General features: G+C 31.8%; 1 protein-coding gene across 2 annotated transcripts in view; it reads right to left on the reverse strand.

The window, feature by feature from the left end:
- Positions 1 to 23209, reverse strand: part of Cd2ap (CD2 associated protein) — a 103418-nt gene that overhangs the window by 20188 nt on the left and 60021 nt on the right. Inside the window, exons 6-14 of one of the 2 annotated variants that reach the window (XM_026394462.2) lie at positions 15269 to 15456; positions 13049 to 13124; positions 12367 to 12461; positions 11031 to 11135; positions 10144 to 10179; positions 9554 to 9590; positions 7917 to 7979; positions 1429 to 1591; positions 719 to 861 (exon numbers count right to left, since the gene is read on the reverse strand). In XM_026394462.2, coding sequence (XP_026250247.1) covers positions 719 to 861; positions 1429 to 1591; positions 7917 to 7979; positions 9554 to 9590; positions 10144 to 10179; positions 11031 to 11135; positions 12367 to 12461; positions 13049 to 13124; positions 15269 to 15456 — 906 coding nt within the window. The remainder of the gene's footprint in view (positions 1 to 718; positions 862 to 1428; positions 1592 to 7916; positions 7980 to 9553; positions 9591 to 10143; positions 10180 to 11030; positions 11136 to 12366; positions 12462 to 13048; positions 13125 to 15268; positions 15457 to 23209) is intronic. The other variant, XM_026394463.2, reaches the window with a different exon arrangement.

Below are 23209 nucleotides of genomic sequence, written 5' to 3' on the forward strand. Positions count from 1 at the left end.
ATAAAAACATGAAAAAAGTGTTTTGAAAAATATAAAAAACTAAAAACTAATTTTGCAAGCACTATACAAAATAATAGCCATTACCACAAATGATTATGATTATATAAAGTTTTTAATAGAGACACCTTTATCAAGACGCCTGTTTCAAGTTTTTAATTTTTCAATTAATACAGTATAAAAAACAAGGAACATGTTTCTTAGTCAGTCCTAAAGCTTACAAAATAATATTTAGCAAAAAAAGTGACATGACTTCCTATATTGGAAAAAAAAGTATCTCCAGATTAAGAGGAAATATCTAAAAAGTCTTATTAAATATAAGCTAGTTCGGCACTGAGAGCCTGTGTCATCTTATTTTTTAACTATTAAAACTAAACTGCATTTATAGGTGCCTGATTTAGGTAATATGGTCATTCTATTATAAAGGAAAGAAATAAAAGATGAATGAGCTTTTAACATGGATTTCAGTCTTTTGAACACTATGAAAACTTATTAATTCTGTATTATCATCAGTAGGAAACTCCTGATCAATAAGAACCATTAAGATTTGCCCATTTATCTTCTTTATTTTTATACTTTGGTTAATACATTTAAGAAAATTTCAATGAATATCCACTATAACTATCTACACAAAAATTGCATATACACTGCTTAGTTCCTAAAAACTGAGATTCCTTTGATTACTTCTTTTAATGTACTACCTACTTCCATGATGACTTACCTGTTTCTTTAGAACTTCTTGCTATAAATGAATCAAGGTCCACTGATTTTGGTCTAGGTGGCAACTGTTCAGATTCAGGCTTTGGTTTGGATATTGGCTCAGTTTCAAATTTTGATGAAACAGTAGAAACTTCTCCATTGATCCTGAAATGAGAAAAACAAACATACAAAATCACTTGAACTGAAAAACAACTTTTAAAAAAAACTGTGATTTGGTGCTGGGCACCTATAATCCCAGTGACTTGTAAGGCTGAGGGAGAAGGACTGTGAATTCAAAGCCAGCCTTAGCAACTTAGTGAGGCCTTAAGCAACTCAGCAAGACTCTGTCTCTAAATAAAATACAAAAACAAGTTGAGGATGTGGCTCAGTGGTTAAGCACCCCTGTGTTCAATCTCCAGTAACAAAAAAAAAAAGGATTTGGTGACATTAAAGACTGTATAAACATAAGACAGATTGCTTTCTATTCTATAACACTATTTCCATAAAAGTAAACCTCTACTACAGTAATGTTCACAATAAAATAAGAAATGTAAATATAGTTTGAGTGTATTCACCTACTGTGAGTATAACAATTAAGAACACTATTATAGTCTTTTGAGGAAATATAAACAATACTTTAAAAATTACTTTTGAGATTTAGAAAGGCAATAGAGTTCAGTTAGGTCAAAGGCAGGTAAATCAATAAGTAATTTAAAATTAGGTAAAACTTACTTGGCTATAGGAGGTGGTGGGGGAACTGGTTTTTCAGGTCGCTTTGGGTAAACTGTTCCAGGAGATCTTAATAAATTATTGGCTTTGGTGGGTGGAGTAGGCTTCTTGGGTGGGACCTGTGGAGCAGCTGGTTTAGAAGGTTTCTGTTCCAGTGTTTTTTCATCTGAAGATTTAAAAATATTTAACAAGTTATTAACAATCAAAACTATTTAGGTTTCTCTATTTATTGCAACTACTGTAAGGCAGCCATAGGCATGAACTCATTGTCTATAACCATATGTAAGTGCATTATTTCATTTGTTTTAAAGTTACACTTTATTAAGCATCATGTAACTAAAAAAGTTTCCTTTAGTTGGGACAGAAATCATTAATAACCTTCTGATTAACAAATAATGCCTGCTTTTAATTATGTTCCCAGAATCCTCTGCTTTTAGGGGGTGATATTCTTTCTCAAATATACCACATATAATTTAACTACAAGCAGAAAATTATCTAGACTTGAGCCGGATTATTTTCTGAAATGGAAGTATAAGGAACTAAAAATAAAAAAGAACCGTAGCACATATAAAATTCTGATTTAAAAATCATAATGATGGCAAAGAAAAAAAAAAGATCAAATGCTAAGAAAAAGTGACACTAGGCCAATTAGCCACATGAAGGAATACAGGCTTGTACTAGGAATTTTATTAGCCCTGTTTCATGTAATAATTCCATCTGACAAATAAGAATATCCTGAATAAAGAATATTAAGAATAATTTCATGCCTTGTTAATAAAAATTTTATCACCAAAAAGGCATTGAACACTCTTTGGTGCTACATATACTTTTTTAGGTACTAAGAATAAGTATTAAAAACTCACATATGTTCACATATAATTCAGATTCATGATACAACAGTTAGAACGTATCATAAGATACATTTCCAAAAATAAGAAACTATTTAGTGCAAAACTGAATGATTCTACCTCTTCTCTGAAGTTTATTTGGTCTTTGAAAAGACTATCAGAGGACCACAAACAATTTTATGAAATTTCCTATCAGTTAGAAATTGGTGATCATGAAACCTGAAGAAACACCACAGGGCATGGTAAAAACTCCTCCTTTAAAATTATAAGTTTCACCTCACAACAAAAAAATACAAAATACTATTGCCTCAGTCTTACCATTTACTTAATAACTCCCTTAGCTCTTGCGAAAAATATGAGTCCATTGAAACTGATTATCATTTAGTACAAATATCTATTTTTATATGACCTCAAGACATAACAATGCATAAAAAATTATACCTAATTCTGACCCTAATCAAATAGAGCTTTCCTTGATATTTTAGAAAATATAAGAAAAACATTTTATAAAAAATAACCAGGAAAGGGATGAGGTATAGCTCAATGAGGGAGGGTTTTCTGGCAAGCACAGGATCCTAATGGTGGGGGAGAGAGGAAAGGGTGAAGGGATAAAGAAAAAATATCAAAGAAAAAATGTCAAAGGCTAAACAGAGTTCACTAATTTTAACAGATTTACAAATAACTTGAAAATAGTTTTGTGTATAATTCCAAAACAACGCCCCCCCCAAAAAAACAACCACACTTAATATTCATAGAAATCAAAACAAAGAAAAAGATTAATTATTCCTGGTATGTCCAAGACTATATTACTAATAATACAATGGCAATGTACTTGAGTACTTATGTTATTTTTGCTGTTGTTGAGGACATTAACATAACAAAAAAATCAATAATTTTAAAATGAACAATTCAGTACCATTTCATATATTTACAATGATATGCAACTTTACAGAGTTTTAAAACACTTCTATTACTCCAAAAGAACAGTTTCTGTTAATCTATTACTCACCATTCACCCCTCCATTTAATTCCTAACAATCAGTTATTTGCCTTCAAACTCTATGAATTTACCAATTCTGAATTATTTCTGACTTATGAAATCATACAACATATAACCTTTTGTTCAAATTTAACATAATATTTTCGAGGTTCATCCTTATTGAAGCATTTATCAGTATTTCATTCCTTTTTGTGAATGAATAATAGTCCATTATATGTATATAACACAATCTGATATACCTTGAAGGACATTTTGATTGTTTCTATTAACATTCAGGTACAAGTATAAGTATACCTATTTTCAATTCTTTTGTCGGGTCATATAGTAATCCTACACTTAACTTTTTGAAGAATTATCAAACTTTGCTCACAACCACAAAAAACATTTTATATTAGCATCAGCAATGTATACTCATTACTCCATGTCCTTGCCAACACATTATTTTCCTTTTTTTTTTTTTAATTATAGTCATCCTAGTGGGCATAAAGTGGCAGCTCGTTCATTGTGGGGTTTTCTTTTAATTTTATTTTTAATATTTATTTTTTAGTTCTCGGCGGACACAACATCTTTGTTGGTATGTGGTGCTGAGGATAGAACCCGGGCTGCACGCACTCCAGGCGAGCGCGCTACCAGTTGAACCACATCCCCAGTCCTCATTGTGGTTTTGATTTACATTTCCCTGAAGATGATAAATATCTTGGCCATGTGCTTTTCGGCTGTTTTTATATCTCCTTTAGGAAAATAATTATTTCAGTGTTTTTCTCACTTTCAATGTTTTTCTGTTGTTGAATTGTAATATTTCTTTATATATTCCACATATAAATCTTTGTCAGATATGATTTGCAAATACTTTTTCATTCTAGAGGTTGTCTTTCCAATTTTAATAATGGCCTTTGATGCACAAAACTTTTAATTTTGATAAAGTCCAAGTTAATTTTTATTTGTTGAATGTGCTTTAGGTGTCAGATTGTATAAAGTACAAACTATTTCTGTTAATAATGCTCTGACATCAAATATGTAGAATTTATTCCCAAACCAACCAATACCAGCTAGCATCCTAAAATCCCACCTGGAACAGATCCCACAAACCAAGGACTCAGTCCTCTAGCACTACCTCCATTTCAGATGGCAACTGCTAGTCCAACCCTTTTGTGCTCCCAACTAAATGGATATAAATTAGAGGTTCCTATGACCTCCTCCTCAAGTTTGATATTTGCTAGAATGGCTCACCTAACTCTGGAAGGCACTTTATTTCATATTTACCAATTTATTATAAAGGGTACAATTCAGAAACAGCTAGATAGATGAGATAATGTTACAGGGCAAGGTATGTGAAAAGAGGCACAGAGTTTCCATGCCTAGAATAGTGAATGGAAACACTTTTATATTGAAGGTTTCTCAAAAGGCTAGGCATGGAATTACCATATGACCCAGCTATACCATTCCTAAAAAATTAAAGTCATCTTGCTATAGTGATACATGCATACCCATGTGCAGCACAGTTCACATTAGCCAAACTATGGAACCAGGCTAGGTGTCCATTAATGAATAAACGAATAAAGAAAATGTGATATATACACATGGAGCTTTTATTCAACAACAACAATATAAAAGTGTTTCCATTTATTAACACTTTGCATTATTTACTAAGTTTTAGAGGTCCTACTGAGAAAGTCATTGCCAATGCCTATATGCTGAAATGTTGACCCTATATTTTTTCCTAGTTTCTTTTCTAATTCATGGATACTAGATCCATTTGAGTTGCTTTTTATGCAGAGTGAGAATTAAGGGTCTAGCTTAATCCTTTTACAGAAGGATAATCAGCTTTTCTAGAACCATTTGTTAAAAAGGCTGCCCTTTTTGACAATATACGTTTATGTTTTGGCACCTTTGTTGAAGATGAGATGACTATTGATATGTGGGTTTGTCTCTGTGTCTTCTATTCTCTACTACTGGTGTATGTGTTTGCTTTTATGCCAGTACCACGGAGTTTTTGGTAGAATAGCTCTGTGTTTATAATTCAAAGTCACACACTGTAACGCCTCGAGCATTGCTTTTTTGGTTTATTTCTTTGGCTATTTTGGATCTTTTATTCTTCCAAATGAATTTTAGGACAACTTTTTCTAGTTCTGTGAAGAATATCATTGGTATTTTGATGGGGATTGCATTGAATCCATGTATTGCTTTTGGTAATATGGTCATTTTAACAATATTAATTCTGCTTATCCAGGAACATGAAAGGTGTTTCCATCTTCTCAATTTTTCTTCAATTTCTTTCTTCAATGTTTTATAGTTTTCATTATAAAGGTCTTTCACCTCATTGGTTAGATTAATTCCTAAGTACCTTGTTTTTGCTTTTTTTTTTTTTAAGCTATTGTGAATGAAATCGTTTTCCTGATTTTTTCTCAACAGGATATATTGTTGGTATATAGGAAAGCTATTAATTTTTGTATATTGATTTTGTACCTGCTACTTTGCCAAATTTATTAGCTCTATTAGTATTTTGGTGGAATTCTTTAGGTATATGATCATATTATTTACAAACAGTGATAATTTGACCTCTTCCTTTCCTATTTTTATCCCTTTTACTTCTTTCTCTTGCCTAATTGCTCTGGCTACAATTTCTCGTACTATTATTAAATAGGAGTGGTGAACATGAACATCCTAGTAGCAGATTTTAAAGAAAATGCTTTCAGTTTTTCCCCACTTACCATGAGGTTGACTTTGGGTTTTCATATATAGCCTTTATGATGTTGAAGTAGGTTCCTCCTATCCCTAGTTTCTTCAGTATTTTTTATCATGAATGGGTGCTGAATTTTGTCAAAGGCCTTCTCTGCATCTATTGAGATGACTAAGTGAGTTCTGTCTTTAATTCTATTTTTGTGATAAATTTCATTCATTGATTTACATATATTAAACCATTCTTGCATCTCTGAAATAAAACCAACTTGGTCGTGGTGTACAATCTTCTTAACATATTGTTTAATATGATTTGCTAATATTTTATTAACTATTTTACACCTAAGTGTGATACTGGCTTCACAGAGCACATTTGGAACTGTTCCATCCCTTTCTATTTCATGGAAATAATAGAGGAATATTGGCATTAGTTCCTCTTTAAAAGTTTGGTAGAATTCAGCTGAGAATCATTCTAGTCCTGGGCTTTTCTTTGTTGGAAGGTTTTTTATTACTTACTTCTATTGCATTGCTAGTTATGGGATTTTTAACTTTCCATGTCCTTTTGATTCAGTTTTAGCCAGTCATATTTGTCTAGAAATATAGCCATTTCTTCTAGATTTTCCAACTTATTGGAGTATAACTTTTCAAAAGAGCCCCAATAATCCGCTGGATTTCTGCAAAGTCTGTGGAAATTTCTCTTTTTTCATCTTTCATTTTGTTAATTTGGGTTTTCTTTCTTTTTCTTTTGGCTGAGGGCTTATCAATCTATTGATCTTTTCAAAAAACCAACTCTCTGTTTGATCGATATTTTGTATTACTTTTCATTCTAAATTTCATTTATTTAGGCGCTGATCTAATTTCCTTCCTTTTACTGGTTTTGAAATTGGTCTATTCTTTTTCAAGGGCCTTGAGATACACCATTAGATTGCTTATTTGGGATCTTTCTGATTCTCTTTTACAGGCACTCAAAGCTATAATATTTCCTCTCACATGTTGATCTTGATTTTAATTTCACAATAAAGTATGCTTTATTATACCAAGGTTTCCAGAACACACGACAAACTTAAAAAAAAAAATTAACCTTCATTTCTAATCCCTATGTAATACAGACTAATTATTTAAGAATATATGGTTAGCTAGGCACATGCCTGTAATCCCAGCAACTCAGGAGGCCATGGCAAGAGAATCGAAAGTTCCAAGACAGCCTTAGCAACCCAGTGAAGTCCTAAGTAACTTAGCAAAACCCTGTCTAAAAAAAAAAAAAAAAAAAAAAACCAGCTGGTGATGTGGCTCAGTGGTTAAGCACCCCTGGGTTTAATCCCTGGTATTTAAAAAAAAAAAAAAGAAAAAATTTTTTATAGCATATTCCATATTTTAAAATAATTTTCTTTTAAATTTTAACTTATGTCTAAAGATGAATATGTCTTTATTTCCTGTCATATATCCACTTTAATAGCAGAGTTATAGGAATGTTATTACTTAGTCACTTGATAATGTTTAGGGTGGGGAGGGAGTGACTTTAAAAAAACACTAGAAATCTATGAGCTGGTGGCACGTGCCTGTAATCCCAGTGGATCCGGAGGATTATTTCCATATTTTAGAAGAAACTTTCTTTACACCTTTTAAGGAATTTTTAAAATTTTAACTAAAATACTATAAATACTATGTCAGTTTTTAATCTTTAGCTGTCTTAAATATTATTTGGAAAAAAAAAACTATGTTTAAATACTATATCCTCCTGAAGACATGGTTTAATTTTTTTAAAGGATTAATTTATGAATGAAAGTTTTATTTCCTGTGAGTCTTGATAAATTTCTGCCTCCCAGAAAACTCTAAACATGGCCAAGTAAATATGAACACATGTTAAAAGTCAGTATAAATGATCCACTGTGGAGACCAATATTTGTATAAAATGAAATGAATAAAAGATGTTTTTGTTTTGAAAGTAGAAAAATCAGTCTCACCTTTTTCTTCGGGCTTCACAGGAAAAAACTTCTTCTCTGTAGCTAAGAGATCAGGCTTTGGAGCTGGTGGACGGTGGTAGTGGAGGGACAAAATGAATGCTTATTTAAAAATAATTTTATAGCATAGAGATATTTAACTAAATAGTAGTTTTAAAATAAAAATAGATGACACCATACATGATTTAACAAAAAGAACAAAGAATCATCTCGCACAATTTCTAATCCTGAACCTGCCAACATTATCCTAAACTCTAGTTTTATTTCCTTCTTTGTCAAATCAGAGTTCATAACCTCTGCTACACCTAGTCCAGTAGAATGTTCTGTGCTGGTAAAAATGTTCTACTTTGTGTTGTTTTATATTTGACTAATGAGTACATGAAATGCTGTTTTTGTGAATAAAAAACTAAATTTTTTATCTTATTTAATTAATTTTAAAAGCACCATGTGGCTAGTCACTACCACATTGAATTGTACAGCTTTCAAGTAAGCCTCCAACACAAACTTCCATAAAAATTACTTTAAATTTATGCTTTTTCTAGAATTAGATCAGCAAATATAAAGCTAAAACCAAAGAGTAGGGAAGGGCTTGCATGTTTATAAAAACAGTATATCTTTCAAGGAAATATAAGTTTTACTACACTTGCATTAAATCAGATATCTAGGAATAGAACTCATGGAAATAAACTCTAATAAGACTTTTACTTGACACTTTTAGTGTATCATATTTATTCAACTGTTTAAAAAATTCAAAAACTTCATCTACCTTGCTTTACTCTTAGCATCATCTTTGAAATAAGAGCACATAAATATTAATTTTTTTTTCATATAGTAACAGGTTTTACTTAAAAAGGCAGAAGGTTCTATTTGGAATTGTGGAGTAAAAAGTTTCTCCATGCTCCATAAGTACTAAAATTAAACATTCAACCCCCTAGATCAATAGCCATGATATTATTTCATGGACAAAGCCATAAAACATAAAATGAAATTCAGAGATCAAATCAGATACATGGAATGTGGTTACAGAGCAAATGCAAAAGAAAACGACTAAAAGATTGGTTGTACATAATGCTTGGTGAAGTATGGGAATGTCTTCATTTCTACTTGGATTTGCCCCATTAATGTTTATAATTGTATGGCTTTTGATTTCACATACTTATGAATATAATTATATACATATGACTTCATTTTTTCATTTTCAAAATCATTATTATATTAAAAAATATGTTGTACAAAGAATTTTGTAATTCAAAAATAAATAAAAAGGTAAGGGTTAGGAAGGAGCTGACTGATTACAAACCCCTAGGTTCAATCCCCAATACCTAAATAAATAGGTAGAATAAATAATTGGCCAAGTCAATACACAGTTCTCTAAAATAGGTCTAAATCCCATCAATTTTATTAATTAGGTATTTCATATAACTAAATAGCTAAATTATCTTCCAGATATACCTATTTTATACCATTTTTACTTTTTAAAATAATAATGATGAATGGGAACATTAAATTTTTATATAGTTCTGGAAAAACTTATATATATTATTCTTGATTTGACTAATAAAATTAGTGGTTTACATTAAGCACAATCTTACCATTTTAGAACTTGAAACAGAAAACTAAACATTATGTTTCTTACATACCTGGACCCTTAGCAGGAGGTGGTGGTTTCTTTGGTTTCTGTTAAAATAATAATGGCAAAAGTGGTTAGCTAGTTACTTATTAAATATTTATAGTTAAAATAAATACTGATAGTTAATAATCTAAATTATACAAATATCTCTCATCTCATTGTTGCCAAAAATGATAAAACGCTAAACTCCTAAAAAACATCACTGAAAAACATTTATTCCATTAGAACAAATAACCTCCTTGATCAAAATCCAGTTAAATATTTCAAAAACTATCAATGTATTCAATAAACCCCAAAATCTTAATAAGCAAAGTGTTCCCTCTTATCTCCATTACCTTTAAGATTGCTAAATACCATTTTACCTATATTTCTCAGTTCAAGGCAGTAAGGCAGTGTAGCAGGACAAGAGGAAGAGAGATCTTGTTGAGAAAAATTAATAAGATCAATTATAAATAGATCTAGCTTTCACTCTTTATTCTTTTGAACTTAAAGGGAAAGTTAGACAATGGCCTCTTTTTCTTTTACAAGCATTCGTTCATTTTTACGACTAAATACCTTTAAAAAATTGAGACACAGTTCTAAATATGAACTTAGTTTTACCTTAGTCATTGATGCATGGCTCAGCCTTACTTTATTCTGAGAATTGACAGAGAAACATTAGGTCTTGTAAGGAGGCAAAAACTGTGCTTTACTGTACTTTTAAGTAACATTAAGCTTCTCAAAAACATTCAGTGTAAATAGTTTCCTTCAGCCAGGTGTTATGGCACAAGTATATAATCTCAGCTAATTGAGAGGCTGAGTCAGGAGGATTTTGAGTTCCAGGGCAAAACACCAAGAACACTGGCTCAAATTTTTTTAAAAAAGTTTCTTCCAGGAGAGTACTAATTAATCCAAATAATACACCCAAGCTTTTTTTTAATTTTTAAAATACAAAGTAAACAAATCTAAGCAGGGCATGGTGGAACATGCCTGTGATCCCAGTGGCTCAAAGGCTTAGGCAAGAAGATTGGAAGTTCAAAGCCAGCCTCAGCAATTTAACAAGGCTCTAAGAAACTAAGTAAAACCTTATCTCAAAATAAAAAACAAAAAGAGCTGGGGATGTGGCTCAGTAGTTAAGTACCCATGGGTTCAGTCCCTGGTACAAAAAAAAATTTTTAAAAAGTCTTAAAATTACATTTCGGTATAAAAAACAAACAGAGCTGGGGATGTGGCTCAGTAGTTAAGTACCCACGGGTTCAGTCCCTGGTACAATAAAAAAATTAAAAAGAAGTCTTAAGATTACATTTCGGTAGACATGTCAGTGAGGGCTGGGAGAGGTTGGAATAAAGCATAGAACTGAAACATTATAATATTATTTTACTGTAATTCAATACATATTTTAGGACTGTTTCATGAAAGTTATTCAATAATAAGGCAAAAAACCCTGTTTTGAAAAAAATATTGGCAAAATGTTAAAGTAGTATCATCATTGAAAAACAAAAGCTTACTGGAAAGTCCTTATCCAGTTCACTTATCTGAACAGCAAAATTGTCTGGAAATACTCCTTCTTTACCATTAAGTTCACCCTTCCACCACCCAGCTTCTCCAGTCTCCTGAAAAGCATAGCAAAAAATAATTAAAATAATAAGTTATCTTTACATAAGGAAAAGGTTTTCAACAAAAAGAAAATAATAAATTCTAATATCATTACAAGAAAAAGCCAACTTAAACAGATCATAAGGTCCTCCTAAAACAGAGTATACCTCACATGTTACACTTATCAGGAGTTACAGCTGGGTTTAATTTTTGAAAATAACTTTAAGATTCTATCTATAAAGTTAAAAGGATCTTAGGAGAGAGGCAAGAGATAAAAGGAAAGGAATTAAGAAAGAGAAGAAAGTAAAGAGAGAAAGGGAAAGTAAGACTTTCAAAACTATCTTTCTTATATTATCCGTAACACTTAATAAACTAAAAATTACTTGTTTGGCAACTTTAGACATTAACAAGATCTTAAAAGCTTGAATGAAAAATTAGGTACCATGAGTTCAAACTATATGGATATTAAATTACATACATTTGTGGGATTTGTGCTAAATGAGTAGATTTTAGCTGCTTTATCACAAGGGTAACTATGTGAGATCATGAATATAATAAATTTGCTTCACTGGGGCTGGGGTTGTGGCTCAGCAGTAGAGCATTTGCCTTGCACGTGTGAGACACTGGGTTCTATCCTCAGCACCACAGAAAAATAAACAAACAAAATAAAGGTATAAAAAAATAAAAATTCTTTTAAAAAATTTGCTTCACTAGGGTACATACATTAAAAATACAAAATAAAATTTATTTTAAAAATTACATACAAAGTCATCTGATAACAAAGTCTAAACCAATGGGAGAAATTTCAAAAGTTATCTGCAATGTTATAATAAAAATGAAATATTTATCATTTTTTCTAAGTACTTAAGATAGGATTCTGTCCACATCAAATACTACAAGGTTTTCCCTTTATTTTCTGCAGAATTTTTTCCAACTTATAAAATCAATTCATTCTTTGCAACAATTCCAAACAACACATGGTGGTGGGGAGGGGGGAGTGGAAAAGAATTAAGTATAGAAATCTGGGAAGCTCAAATTAATAAAGAAAAAAAAAGCAATGTGATCTAACAGACAAAAAAGATGGCTCAAATAAAATAACATTCTGAGTGCTAATTATATGTAAGGCTCTGAGGACTCAGAAACAAATAAGACAAAGGCTCTTCTGGAGCTTACATTCTAGGGGCAATATAAGAATTCAGCAATATATGCCTATGGATAAGTTAAATGACTCACTGAAAACCAACTTACCTTACTTATCAAATGGATTATTTCCCCTTCTTTAAAAGAAAGTTCGTCTTCATTGGTACCTTCATAGGCAAATAATGTTCTACAGTATTCTTTAGCTGAAATAAAAAATATAAATAGTGGCTGATGCAAATTGATTCAGCAAATACTTATTATGCCTCTACTCATGAAAAGAAATATATATAAGAAGCTATTAATAATAAACTTTATAGTTCATCTTTAAATTTTTTTTTTTTAAGAGAGTGAGAGAGGAGAGAGAGAGAGAATTTTTAATATTTATTTTTCAGTTCTCGGCGGACACAACATCTTTGTTGGTATGTGGTGCTGAGGATCGAACCCGGGTCGCACGCATGCCAGGCGAGCGCGCTACCGCTTGAGCCACATCCCCAGCCCTAGTTCATCTTTAAATTTTAAAATTAAAAACTATAGCCAATACTGTATGTTAAAAAAACAATTTTGCTAATCATTCTTCAAGTAATTACTAAATGTCTGCTATATATCAGGCACAATTCTAATTGCAGGGGGATGCATCAATGAACACAGCATGCCCAAATCCTTAACTTTATGGGGCTTACATCTAGTAGGAATTAATACTTTGATAAGTAGTGGCATGCATCATATGCCTTCAAAAAGTCCAATATATTTAAGTATGTTTCTACTATGAAGGTTTTATTAAAAAACTTACCTTTAATTTTACCTTCAGTTTCTGGTTTTGTTATCTCCACACTCGTTTTGGATCCTATTGACTGTATGGTTAAGGGCTAAAACAGAAAAGGATGATATCAACTAACTTAAGTTAGAATAAAGATACTATTGCTGAACAAAATTTCCATTTACAATCACCCAGCTTTCCCTGTAGTTTTTGTAGTCAGGTTAATAATGAGACTGAAAATTCAGCAATGAAAGATAGAGATCTTGAACATTCCTCAAATGGTAGCTCATAACTGCTAATTTTTAAAACTCCTTGAGGATGATAAACATTCTCAGAGTTCTAAAATGAGAACACAGGCATTTATGCATATCATAATTTATTCTTCTATCTATATAAATATTATTCCTCCTTTTTTTACATTAAGAAGCAGTTAAATAATCTCTCCACAATAACAGATATTTAGAAGTAGAGCCCAGATCGGAATCTATAAAGTCTGACTCCAGAAAATACACAGTTTTTTTAATACCTTAATTTTATTTATTTATTTTTATGGGGTGCTGAGGATTGAACCCAGCACCTCCCACATGTGAGGGAGCACACTACCACTGACCCTCAACCCCAGCCCCCAGAAAGTCCACTCTTAATAGTACTAAACCTTAAAATAACAAAGCAGATTTTAAAAAATAAATAAAACTTTTTATAATTTATTTATTACTATCTGAAAATATTTTGTAAGTGTTATAACTCTTAGATAGTCCACTTAGACATTTTTCCATTGTAACTAGTAAAGTCCTTCAAAGAATTCTCTCTAGAAATAACAGTACATTTGACCTTGGGTTTCCATTAGTTAAAAATCTGAACACACTTAGCTGTCACTCTTTGTTTTCTATTTATCTTCCAAAACACTCATTTTAATTTCTCCCAATTCTAACCACCATATCTTCCAATCTGGTGTCCCCTTACTAACATAGCAAATGTACTCCCTATTTATCAAATTGTGTGGTAACTCAAGAGTCTATTCTCATGAACATCTGAGTAGTGGAACTTGTTAATGGTGACTGAAAGATTACTAATATAATCATTAATCAAATGGTTATTCAATATAATCATAAGCTTGTAGAATTGCAAGGGACCCCAGATCATCTAGTGTAATGTCCCTTATAACACAAGAATTGCTTCCCCAATATTCTGTTGTATGACTGTAGATTACGATTTTTCGAAAATTAAAAAAATAGATTATGATTTTAAAAACTGAAAATTTCACCAATTAGACTCCATAATATTAATGCCACACAATAACATTGTAGAAAGTTAAAGTTCTAAAATAGAAAGGAAGAAAGGAAGGACGGAGGAAGGGAAGGAGGGAGGGGAGGGAGGGTAGGTTGTCTTCTTATACTCAACTCACTATTACATGGAAAAATTCAGAGTGAAAAAAAGGGTAGAGACAAATCACCCTGGGAGAAAATTACAGAACTGTTTTTCACTAACCAAGTACAATTTAATAAATGATATGTAGTTAAAATTAGCAAATAAATATTAAAATATTTAAACTCTTAAATGTTAGATAAAGAGATCCAATTGAGAACTACAGGGAAAACATGCCCCTAAAAGTCAGAGGAAATGCCTCTTACCTGAAGTATTCACTCTGACTCTCAAAAATATTGACAATAGGAACAAAAATGTTTTAAAAATACTCTAAAGACCAGCAATTTTTCTCCCAAAATAGTTCACTTACTTTATTTATTTCTTTTGAAAATGCCAGTATGATGCCAATGAAAAATAAAACTCAGAGGGCAGATCATTAAATTTAACCATTATTAACAATCCAAAGTAAAAATTAAATTGTATCTGATTAATTTAATATCTCATTCTAAATTCATTTTAAAATAGCCCATTTTAGTGTGTATAAAATTAAAATGATACAGAAAAAAATGTTCACCTTTGGATTTATACTAAACCTAACTACAAAACCTAAAACTTCCACTTAGAATAAGTTAATGTTAAATTAATAACATTAACTTAACATTAAACATTGAAATAGCATTCTAATTTTATAGGATTCAAACAATATTAATCCATGCAAATTTGGAAACAAAAGTTTCTCAGGAACTTCTCATTCAGAACCAAATTATTAGCAATCTCAAAGAAGGAAAATATAGCACAGTTACAAACTGCTCTTTATATTAAAAAAAAAAAAAAAAGCTTAATGTGAGAATGAGTGAAGTTAATCTAAAATAAATACATCATTACCACCTTTTCTGTTTTTTTCTCTTCTGTTTCACTACTGGATATTCTTGTCCTAAGTTTCACGGAGCCTTCTTTAAAAATATCTCCAAATCCAATTCCTCGAATTTTCTTTGGCTGAGCAATTGATCCAGATGCAGTTTCATTCCCATTCCCTGGAGAGGGTAAGGGTGAGGTAGGCCCAGGCAAAACAGTTTCTGAAAAAATATTTTCAAAGAATGACACCTACAATCAGGAGAAACTTCAAATCTCTTTTCATAATGTCTATATGCTATACCTCCACCTAATTTTTAAAAAATGGCAGAAAACACACAATAAAATTCATGATATAAGTACTAAAATATCCAAGAGTATGAATTATTTATATGGATTTTTTGTTGTATAAAACAATAACAATTTTAGGCAAATTTAACTAGTAAAATACTAATTAAGAAATTCAGGAAATCATACCACAAAAGGACCTCAACCAAATGCTATGATTTTCATGTGTTTCCCTCTTTACCCCCCCCCCCAAAGATTTCTATGATTAAAGTTTGTTTCCCAATGTAAATAGTATTGATAGATTGTAGGACTTTTAAGAGGTAAAACATACTGAGAGGTGATTGGGTCATGACCGTCCCCATAAAGAGATTCAGGCTGGTCCAGCAGAAGTAGCCTGACCCCTCCCTAGTCTCTTGAACTTCCAGAACTGTGTATTAAATAAGTGACTTTTTTTTTTTTTATAAAGTGCTTTAGTCTCAACTACTTTGTTATAGAAACACAAATTGAAACAAGATTATGTCAAATTTACAGGTTTTGGCCAAATATAACATAAGACTGAAACGTTAAAATGGGAAAGTATAACCATTTTTAAAAGTTAACATGACTAAATCGAACTAAAGTTAGGGTGATTGTTGAATATAAAAAATGGGAATGTCAAAAGAGTGTTAATTTTTTAAAAAAGAGTGTTTATTTTAAAAAGTAAAAAAAAAAGAATAGAGAAGTCAGAAATTCATTCAAAAACTGTTATTTTAACTCAGATGAATTAACTTAAGTCTTATTTTAAAGCAAATTCCAACACCAACTTTAAAATTATAATAAACAAAAAGTTTTAAATAAAGCTTAAAAGTATATGTTTAAGAAAGATTTTACTTGTTTGCTCAGTAACAAGAGTTCTTACATATAGGTCAAATGAGTCCATGAAAAAACTGTCTCCCTGCCCCTGAAAATTGTGTGCACATATTTTCTTTCTTTTTTTAAATATTTAATTGATTTAATTTTTTAAATACATGACAGTGGAATGCATTACAATTCTTATTACACATATAGAGCACAATTTTTCATATCTCTGTATATAAAGTATGTTCACATCAATTCATGTCTTCATACATGTACTTTGGATAATGATGTCTATCACATTCCACTATCATTGCTAACCCCTTGCCCCCTCCCTTTCAATTTTTACCCCTCACACATCAGATACAGCACTAATCTGTATGGTATATAAAAGAACTCAAAAAGCTAAGCACCAAAAAAACAAATAACCCAATCAATAAATGGGCCAAGGACCTGAACCAACACTTCTCAGAAAAGGATATACAATCAATTAACAAATATATGAAAAAATGTTCATCATCTCTAGCAATTAGAGAACTGCAAATCAAAACTACTCTAAGATATCATTTCACTCCAGTCAGAATAGTGGCTATTATGAAGACAAACAACAATAAGTGTTGGCAAGGATGTGGGGGGAAAAGGCACACTCATACATTGCTGATGGGACTGCAAATTGGTGCAGCCAATATAGAAACCAATACGGAGAATCCTTGGAAAACTGGGAATGCAACCACCATTTGACCCAGCTATCCCTCTCCTCGGTCTATACCCAAAGGACTTAAAAACAGCATACTATAGGGACACAGCCACATCAGTGTTTATGGCAGCACAATTCACAATAGCTAAATTGTGGAACCAACCTTGATTCACCTCAGTAGATGGATTAAAAAAATGTGTCATATATACACAATGGAATATTACTCAGCAATAAAAGAGAATAAAATCATGGCATTTGCTGGTAAATGGATGGTGTTGGAGAAAATAATGCTAAGTGAAGTTAGCCAATCTACTAATAGATAAATTATCAAATTTCACTATTAAATCAGTGGTTACAGGGCACCACTTTAGTGGTAAAGCATATGAACTCTAGAAGCAAACTCTCCTGATTTAACATTCAGCTCCTCCACTTTATGCTCCCAGTGTTTTCACCTATACAATGAGATACTTCCTAAGACTCCTATTATGGTTAATTTATTTCTGATTCAGTAGCTAGTATTTTTAAATAATGTATTATTGAGAAATATTCAAGTAAAAGAGATTACTGATCAGATAGAGCTGAGAAAACATAAAAAGGGGTGGGGGATTCTTAGCCACCACAAGAGAAAAAATACAGAAGAAACAAGGAAAGAGAAGGAAGGAGGAGGAGAAAGGGAAGCCAAAGGGACTCATGAGGCAAAACAGTAATATTTTACAGTATATCTAATTTTTTAATATTTAAGTGCTTTTTCCATCATATTGCCTCTGAATTGCAGAGCTGACAGAAAATATCTGCATTTTATGTATGTCACTGTCAGTCATAAAACATTATATAATCTAAAATTCTTCCTCTTTCCCTCCCTCTTCATTGAATCTCTATTTGATGGTTTGTATCTCCTTATAAAGTGACTTAAAGTAAGCTCAAAATATAATCACTTGTTGAAAAAAAACAAAAAAGAATAAAAATCTAACAAAAACCACAAAGCATTTAATGGAAGAAATCCATGTTTACCATTAAAGTAATTGTTCAACATCATTCTAAGATTTTTTAAAGATGACTGTACACTTGCTAAGAAAAAGTGTGGGGGTGAGTGAGTGGGTATTCACCTGAACTAAAAATCAATCCAATTCCTTACAAAGGATCCTTAAAAAGGTGTCTGGTTATAACAGCAATTTTACAAAAACTCACAACATACTATAAGCAAACCTTGCAAAGCTGCTTACCACAAGTTCAGTATGAATGCTAATGTGGGTTTTATAGATGCCAAAATAAATCATATACAACCTTACCTCCTACAGACTAAGACTGAAAACCACAACATTTCTATCCACCAGGTTAGAAAAGCCAGTATATATAAGCATTCTCCAGGATCTTATGTTATACTAGCACTATCACTTTCTTGTTCTCTAGTGTGTAATAATCAAAACTTAAGCTACTCCTCCTCTAAGAAAAGGAATTCTCTACCCATACAGGACTAAAAACTCCTAAAAACAAACTATCAGGAGCTCTTTAAAAATGTTTTATGCCATGTATCCTTTTAGTTACCCGGTAACACCTAGAGGGATAAGTGACACAAAGAATTTAGGTTCCTGCTTGGACCTTTTCAGTTTCCTCAAAATTGTCCACTTTGCACCTCATTCTTAACATCTAACACTTTATATAGAAAAAAAATCAGATGTTATCATTCCTCCTGCCACTAAGCCTACTAATTTTGATGTAGTTCCCTTAATGCAAAACTCCTTAAGCAAATACTATTTCTACCTAAATTACCAAAACATTCTTAACTGGTCCTACCATCCAAGTATCACTCTTCTCCAATCTATCTTAGAAACAATGAATGTTTCATTCCATTCTAATACTTCTCTGTGAATTAACATTTTCTATAATGACTTCTTAAGCCCGACACAATAATTTCTCCACTATCAACATATACCACATTCAACTATACACTTTATTATCCCTCTGAATTGAAAGTCTTCCAGGACACTGAAAATGCAATGCATTTTCTTCACTCGACTTCAAATTTGCTTAAAATTTCCTACTTATTTGAAGAACTCAATCTGTGACTTCTTAAGGGTGGGGAAATACTCTTTCAATTCCTGCCAAGCAAGTAATAATCCCCCTCCTGTAGTTACATATTTCACTTAATAATAAAAGCTAAAGTTTTTTAAAATGGCATCCCAAAGTCCCTTCCATCACCTCTCTGACTTCTTCTCCTGTTTAATAACGTTCAGTAACAAGGTAATGGATAACAACTTAAAGTGTAAGATGACTATTAAGAGATGAGCACAGTGGCATACACATATCATCCCAGCTACTCAGGAGGCAGAGACAGAAGGATCTCAAGTTCAAAGCCAGCCTGAACAACATAATGAGACCTTGACTCAAAAAAAAAAAAAAAAATGCTTATTTGCTAAGAGCCATAGCCAAGTAGTATGATGCATGGCATTTTTGGTTGAAAGGTGACGGTGATGCCAGCAAGCCATTGAGATGACATGATTATGTTAAGATCTGCATTCATATGGATATTAGACCTCTGCTGTCCACCTCGGCCTGCTATGGGACTCCTGGAGAGTTCCCATTGGTTGGGGAAGTGTGGTAGGAGGGAATTCCGGAGGAGTGACTTCCTGTTCAAGGTCGGCATATTTCCTGGGAGCGTACAGGGCATTGGCAGCAGTTTCAAAAATAAAGTTTGTTCCTGTTTGAGTGGCTCGTGATTTTGTGCCCAGCCAGACTGCGGCACTTATTAGAAATCTAAATGGAGATTTTGAAATATGACTATTATGAGGAGAGGACTTTTATAAAAGAATGAAAACAAGTAGATATAGTGACTGGCTTTATAGAATAAGAGGAATAATTAAAAGTAAAGTTCTATTTAGCAAGTTGGTAGAATTTGAACATTGACAAGGTACTATAGAAAGACTAAGTATATTTGACAAAATAAAACCACATTTCATTACAAACACTGAAATAAGCTGGTCTCAGTGGTACATGACTGTAATCCCAGTGAATAAAGAGACTGAAGCAGGAAGATTATAAATTCAAGGGTAGAGTATGCAACTTAGCAAAACCCACTCTCAAAAGTAAAAAATAGAAAAGGACTGAGGTAGCTCAGTGACAAAGCTACCCTGGATTCAATTCCCAATACCAAGTAAAGAAATAAATTGAAACTCTTCCTAGAGAAGTGATGCTTTTCCTTAGATTAAATATTAAAAATTATCTTAGAATTTCATACAAAAAAAATCACTAAGTAACAAAATAGACAATTCACTATTTTTCCTACAGAAAACATAATAATTTTACTGACTGCAAAGATTGTCAAAAACCAGTTACAGACAGAGACTATTAGACTTCATTAGGACAAAGGATTAATACAGTGTAACAATGAAACTATATAGCATTCACACTGTATTAGGTATCATGAGCTCTCTAGAATTATTTAAAGTGTACAGGTCATAATATATAAGATCAAACTCTTAACTTAAAATTTAAAAAAAACTATGTACTTCCATCACTAAAATTCTAAGTGATCACTCCTTATAAAGTTCTAATTTCCTGGCAATTACTTCAATATGTGAAAATTTCCTACATAAAAATTAGTTAGAAAAAAAATTATAGTGTACTTCAACAACTGACTTCCTTACCCTATAATCACAAAGTTCTACACTTAGACAGTACTGCTATTATAACTGGGTTAAGCAAAAAGATATAATTCTGCAAGGTTACTAAAATTCAAATAGAGCTGAAGAGTGTCAGAAAATGCTCAAAGTATTCATAATTTTACATAGTTCACATAGCATTATAAAGATAACTTCACTAATAAGCTTTAATTTATACCAAATTTTAATGTAAAAAATAATTACCAGGAGATCCAATACTTGTGAACCATAAGAAATATCACTTTGTATTAGAAGTAACCCAACAAACTTAATACTTACTAAGTATTAAGTAAAGCACTATGTTTTTGGTACTTACATTTGTTCTCTAGAGATTTTTATATATCCTTAAACATTAGTTCTGCCTTCAAAACTGATACTATATATTGTCAAATGTAACATAAAATAGTAAAAAGATACCTATCATTACTTATCATCACTTCTCTACTTTTTCCTATCTCATTGATTTGATTCCTTCTATTTCTAACTCAAATAATTTTTGTACCTTTCAACTGAATCAGCATCTGCATTAAAGCAAATTGAAATCCAGCATTCCCCTACCCCACCCTACTCTACTTAGAAATATTGAAATTTACTGTTTAACGGGAACTTTTAAAATATTGTTCTTAACTATAAATAAAAAGCATGGAAGTTAAAGGAAAGAAAGCAGCAAAGGAGTCAGGATGGCATCGTGTGGTAGGAAAAGAACTATTATCTACCATGCTTTACTTTGTCAGCTATATCCCCAGCTTGTTGCACTTTGGTATGGCTCTGACTGCCTAATTCAATGGATATTGGAGCCATGCTCCTTTTTTCCTGCTTTTGTAAACACATGTCCAAAAGGACCCTTATAAACGTAAATCTCTAAGTGACTCTATTATTCTGTTGCAAGCCACCCGGTTATTTTAATTGGATCATACTTAAACAACATAGTACACTAACTTTTAAGAAAGGGAAAATATAATCAACTCTCCACACCTGAGGATACAGAAGCCATGAATACCAATGGTAAACTTAAGGAACCCTTGAGTATCCATGGATTCTGGTATCCCCATGGGTGTCCTGGAAATCCCCTGCAAATCAAGGGGAAACCTACATATGTTTTGTGTTTAAAAAACAATATATATATACACACACAAACATACATACACACACACAGACACACCACTGTAGAGGGATCAAGAAAGTACAAATGCTTTCTTATAGAAGAGAAAGCAATGGTTTGCATAGAGATAATATTGTGATATCCTTTGATTTTTAAAAAACTGTAAGATATACTATTTAATTAAAAGAAACTCAAGTATATAAAAAAGAACTATGAACCACATTAATTGATAAATAAAATTTGGAGGCCCTCATTCCAAAACTTTAAATCTTCCACAGCTCCAGCTTCTCTTTCTCCATCCTTCTAATACATAAGCACGTGTTTTAATGTTCTAAGTTTGAGATGTACAGAATAAAAGGACATACATGGGGGGAGGCATTAAATTGATTCCTATATGTAGTTCCCAAAGATGCAGAGCTTTAATCTACTTCTCAAAGGTGTTTATGAAGCAAGAAAAATTAAGAAAACAATATTCTCATACTCTATATAATTAAGATGACATGTCAGATTTGGAATATAATAACCACCCACAAATATTAAGTGACCAAGACATTGATTTGGCTCTCATAGTGGTGTGCTTTATGCAAGTAAGCTAACAGTTCATCTATTTCTTCTATGAATCAAGAGTAATACTGTCTTGTGCTCTAAGACACAACACAAACAACTGGAGTTAGGAGCTACTTGTTCTATACATAAATTTTGAAGTTTTATTGATAATATTCTTCCCTCAAAGTGTCAGCAGTATCAAAAATAATGTAAATGACACAAGAAAATATATAAAACTATGAGATACAAAAGAAGCAAATTATGATTTATACTAAACACTGGAAAAACAAAGTAAGGAACAGGCTGCTCATAAATTTAGCTTCAACTCCACTGAAGGGGAAAGATATATGACTATATAAAAAGGTGTAGTGCCATAATAAAATCCTACAAAGAGTGGTCAAAACATCTTCAACAACAACATCAAGAGCATTTAAGGGGAAAGGACAGTCTCTACAAGAGAAAACTGGATATCCTACATAAAAGAAAAAAGGTAGATCCTTATCTGACACTGTATTTAAAAATTAACTCAAAATGGGTTAAATACCTAAATATAATAATACCCCAAACTAAAGAATTTCTAGAAGAAAACATGCAGAAAATGTTCATGATATTGGATTTGGCAATGATTTCTAGGATATGACACTAAAGGTACAAAAAAAAAAAAGCAAAAATAAACCTGTGGGGCTACATCAAACTTGGAAAACTTCTATCCAAAGGACACAGCAGAAGAAAATATTTGCAAATTATATATCTAATAAGGTGGTTAATAACCAGAATACAAAAAGAACTACAACAATTTTAAAAAAATACCTGCTTCAAAAATAGCAGAAACTTTAAGTGTTGAGAGACAC

This window comes from Urocitellus parryii, chromosome 8, assembly GCF_045843805.1.
Source record: "Urocitellus parryii isolate mUroPar1 chromosome 8, mUroPar1.hap1, whole genome shotgun sequence".
Lineage (NCBI taxonomy): Eukaryota > Metazoa > Chordata > Mammalia > Rodentia > Sciuridae > Urocitellus > Urocitellus parryii.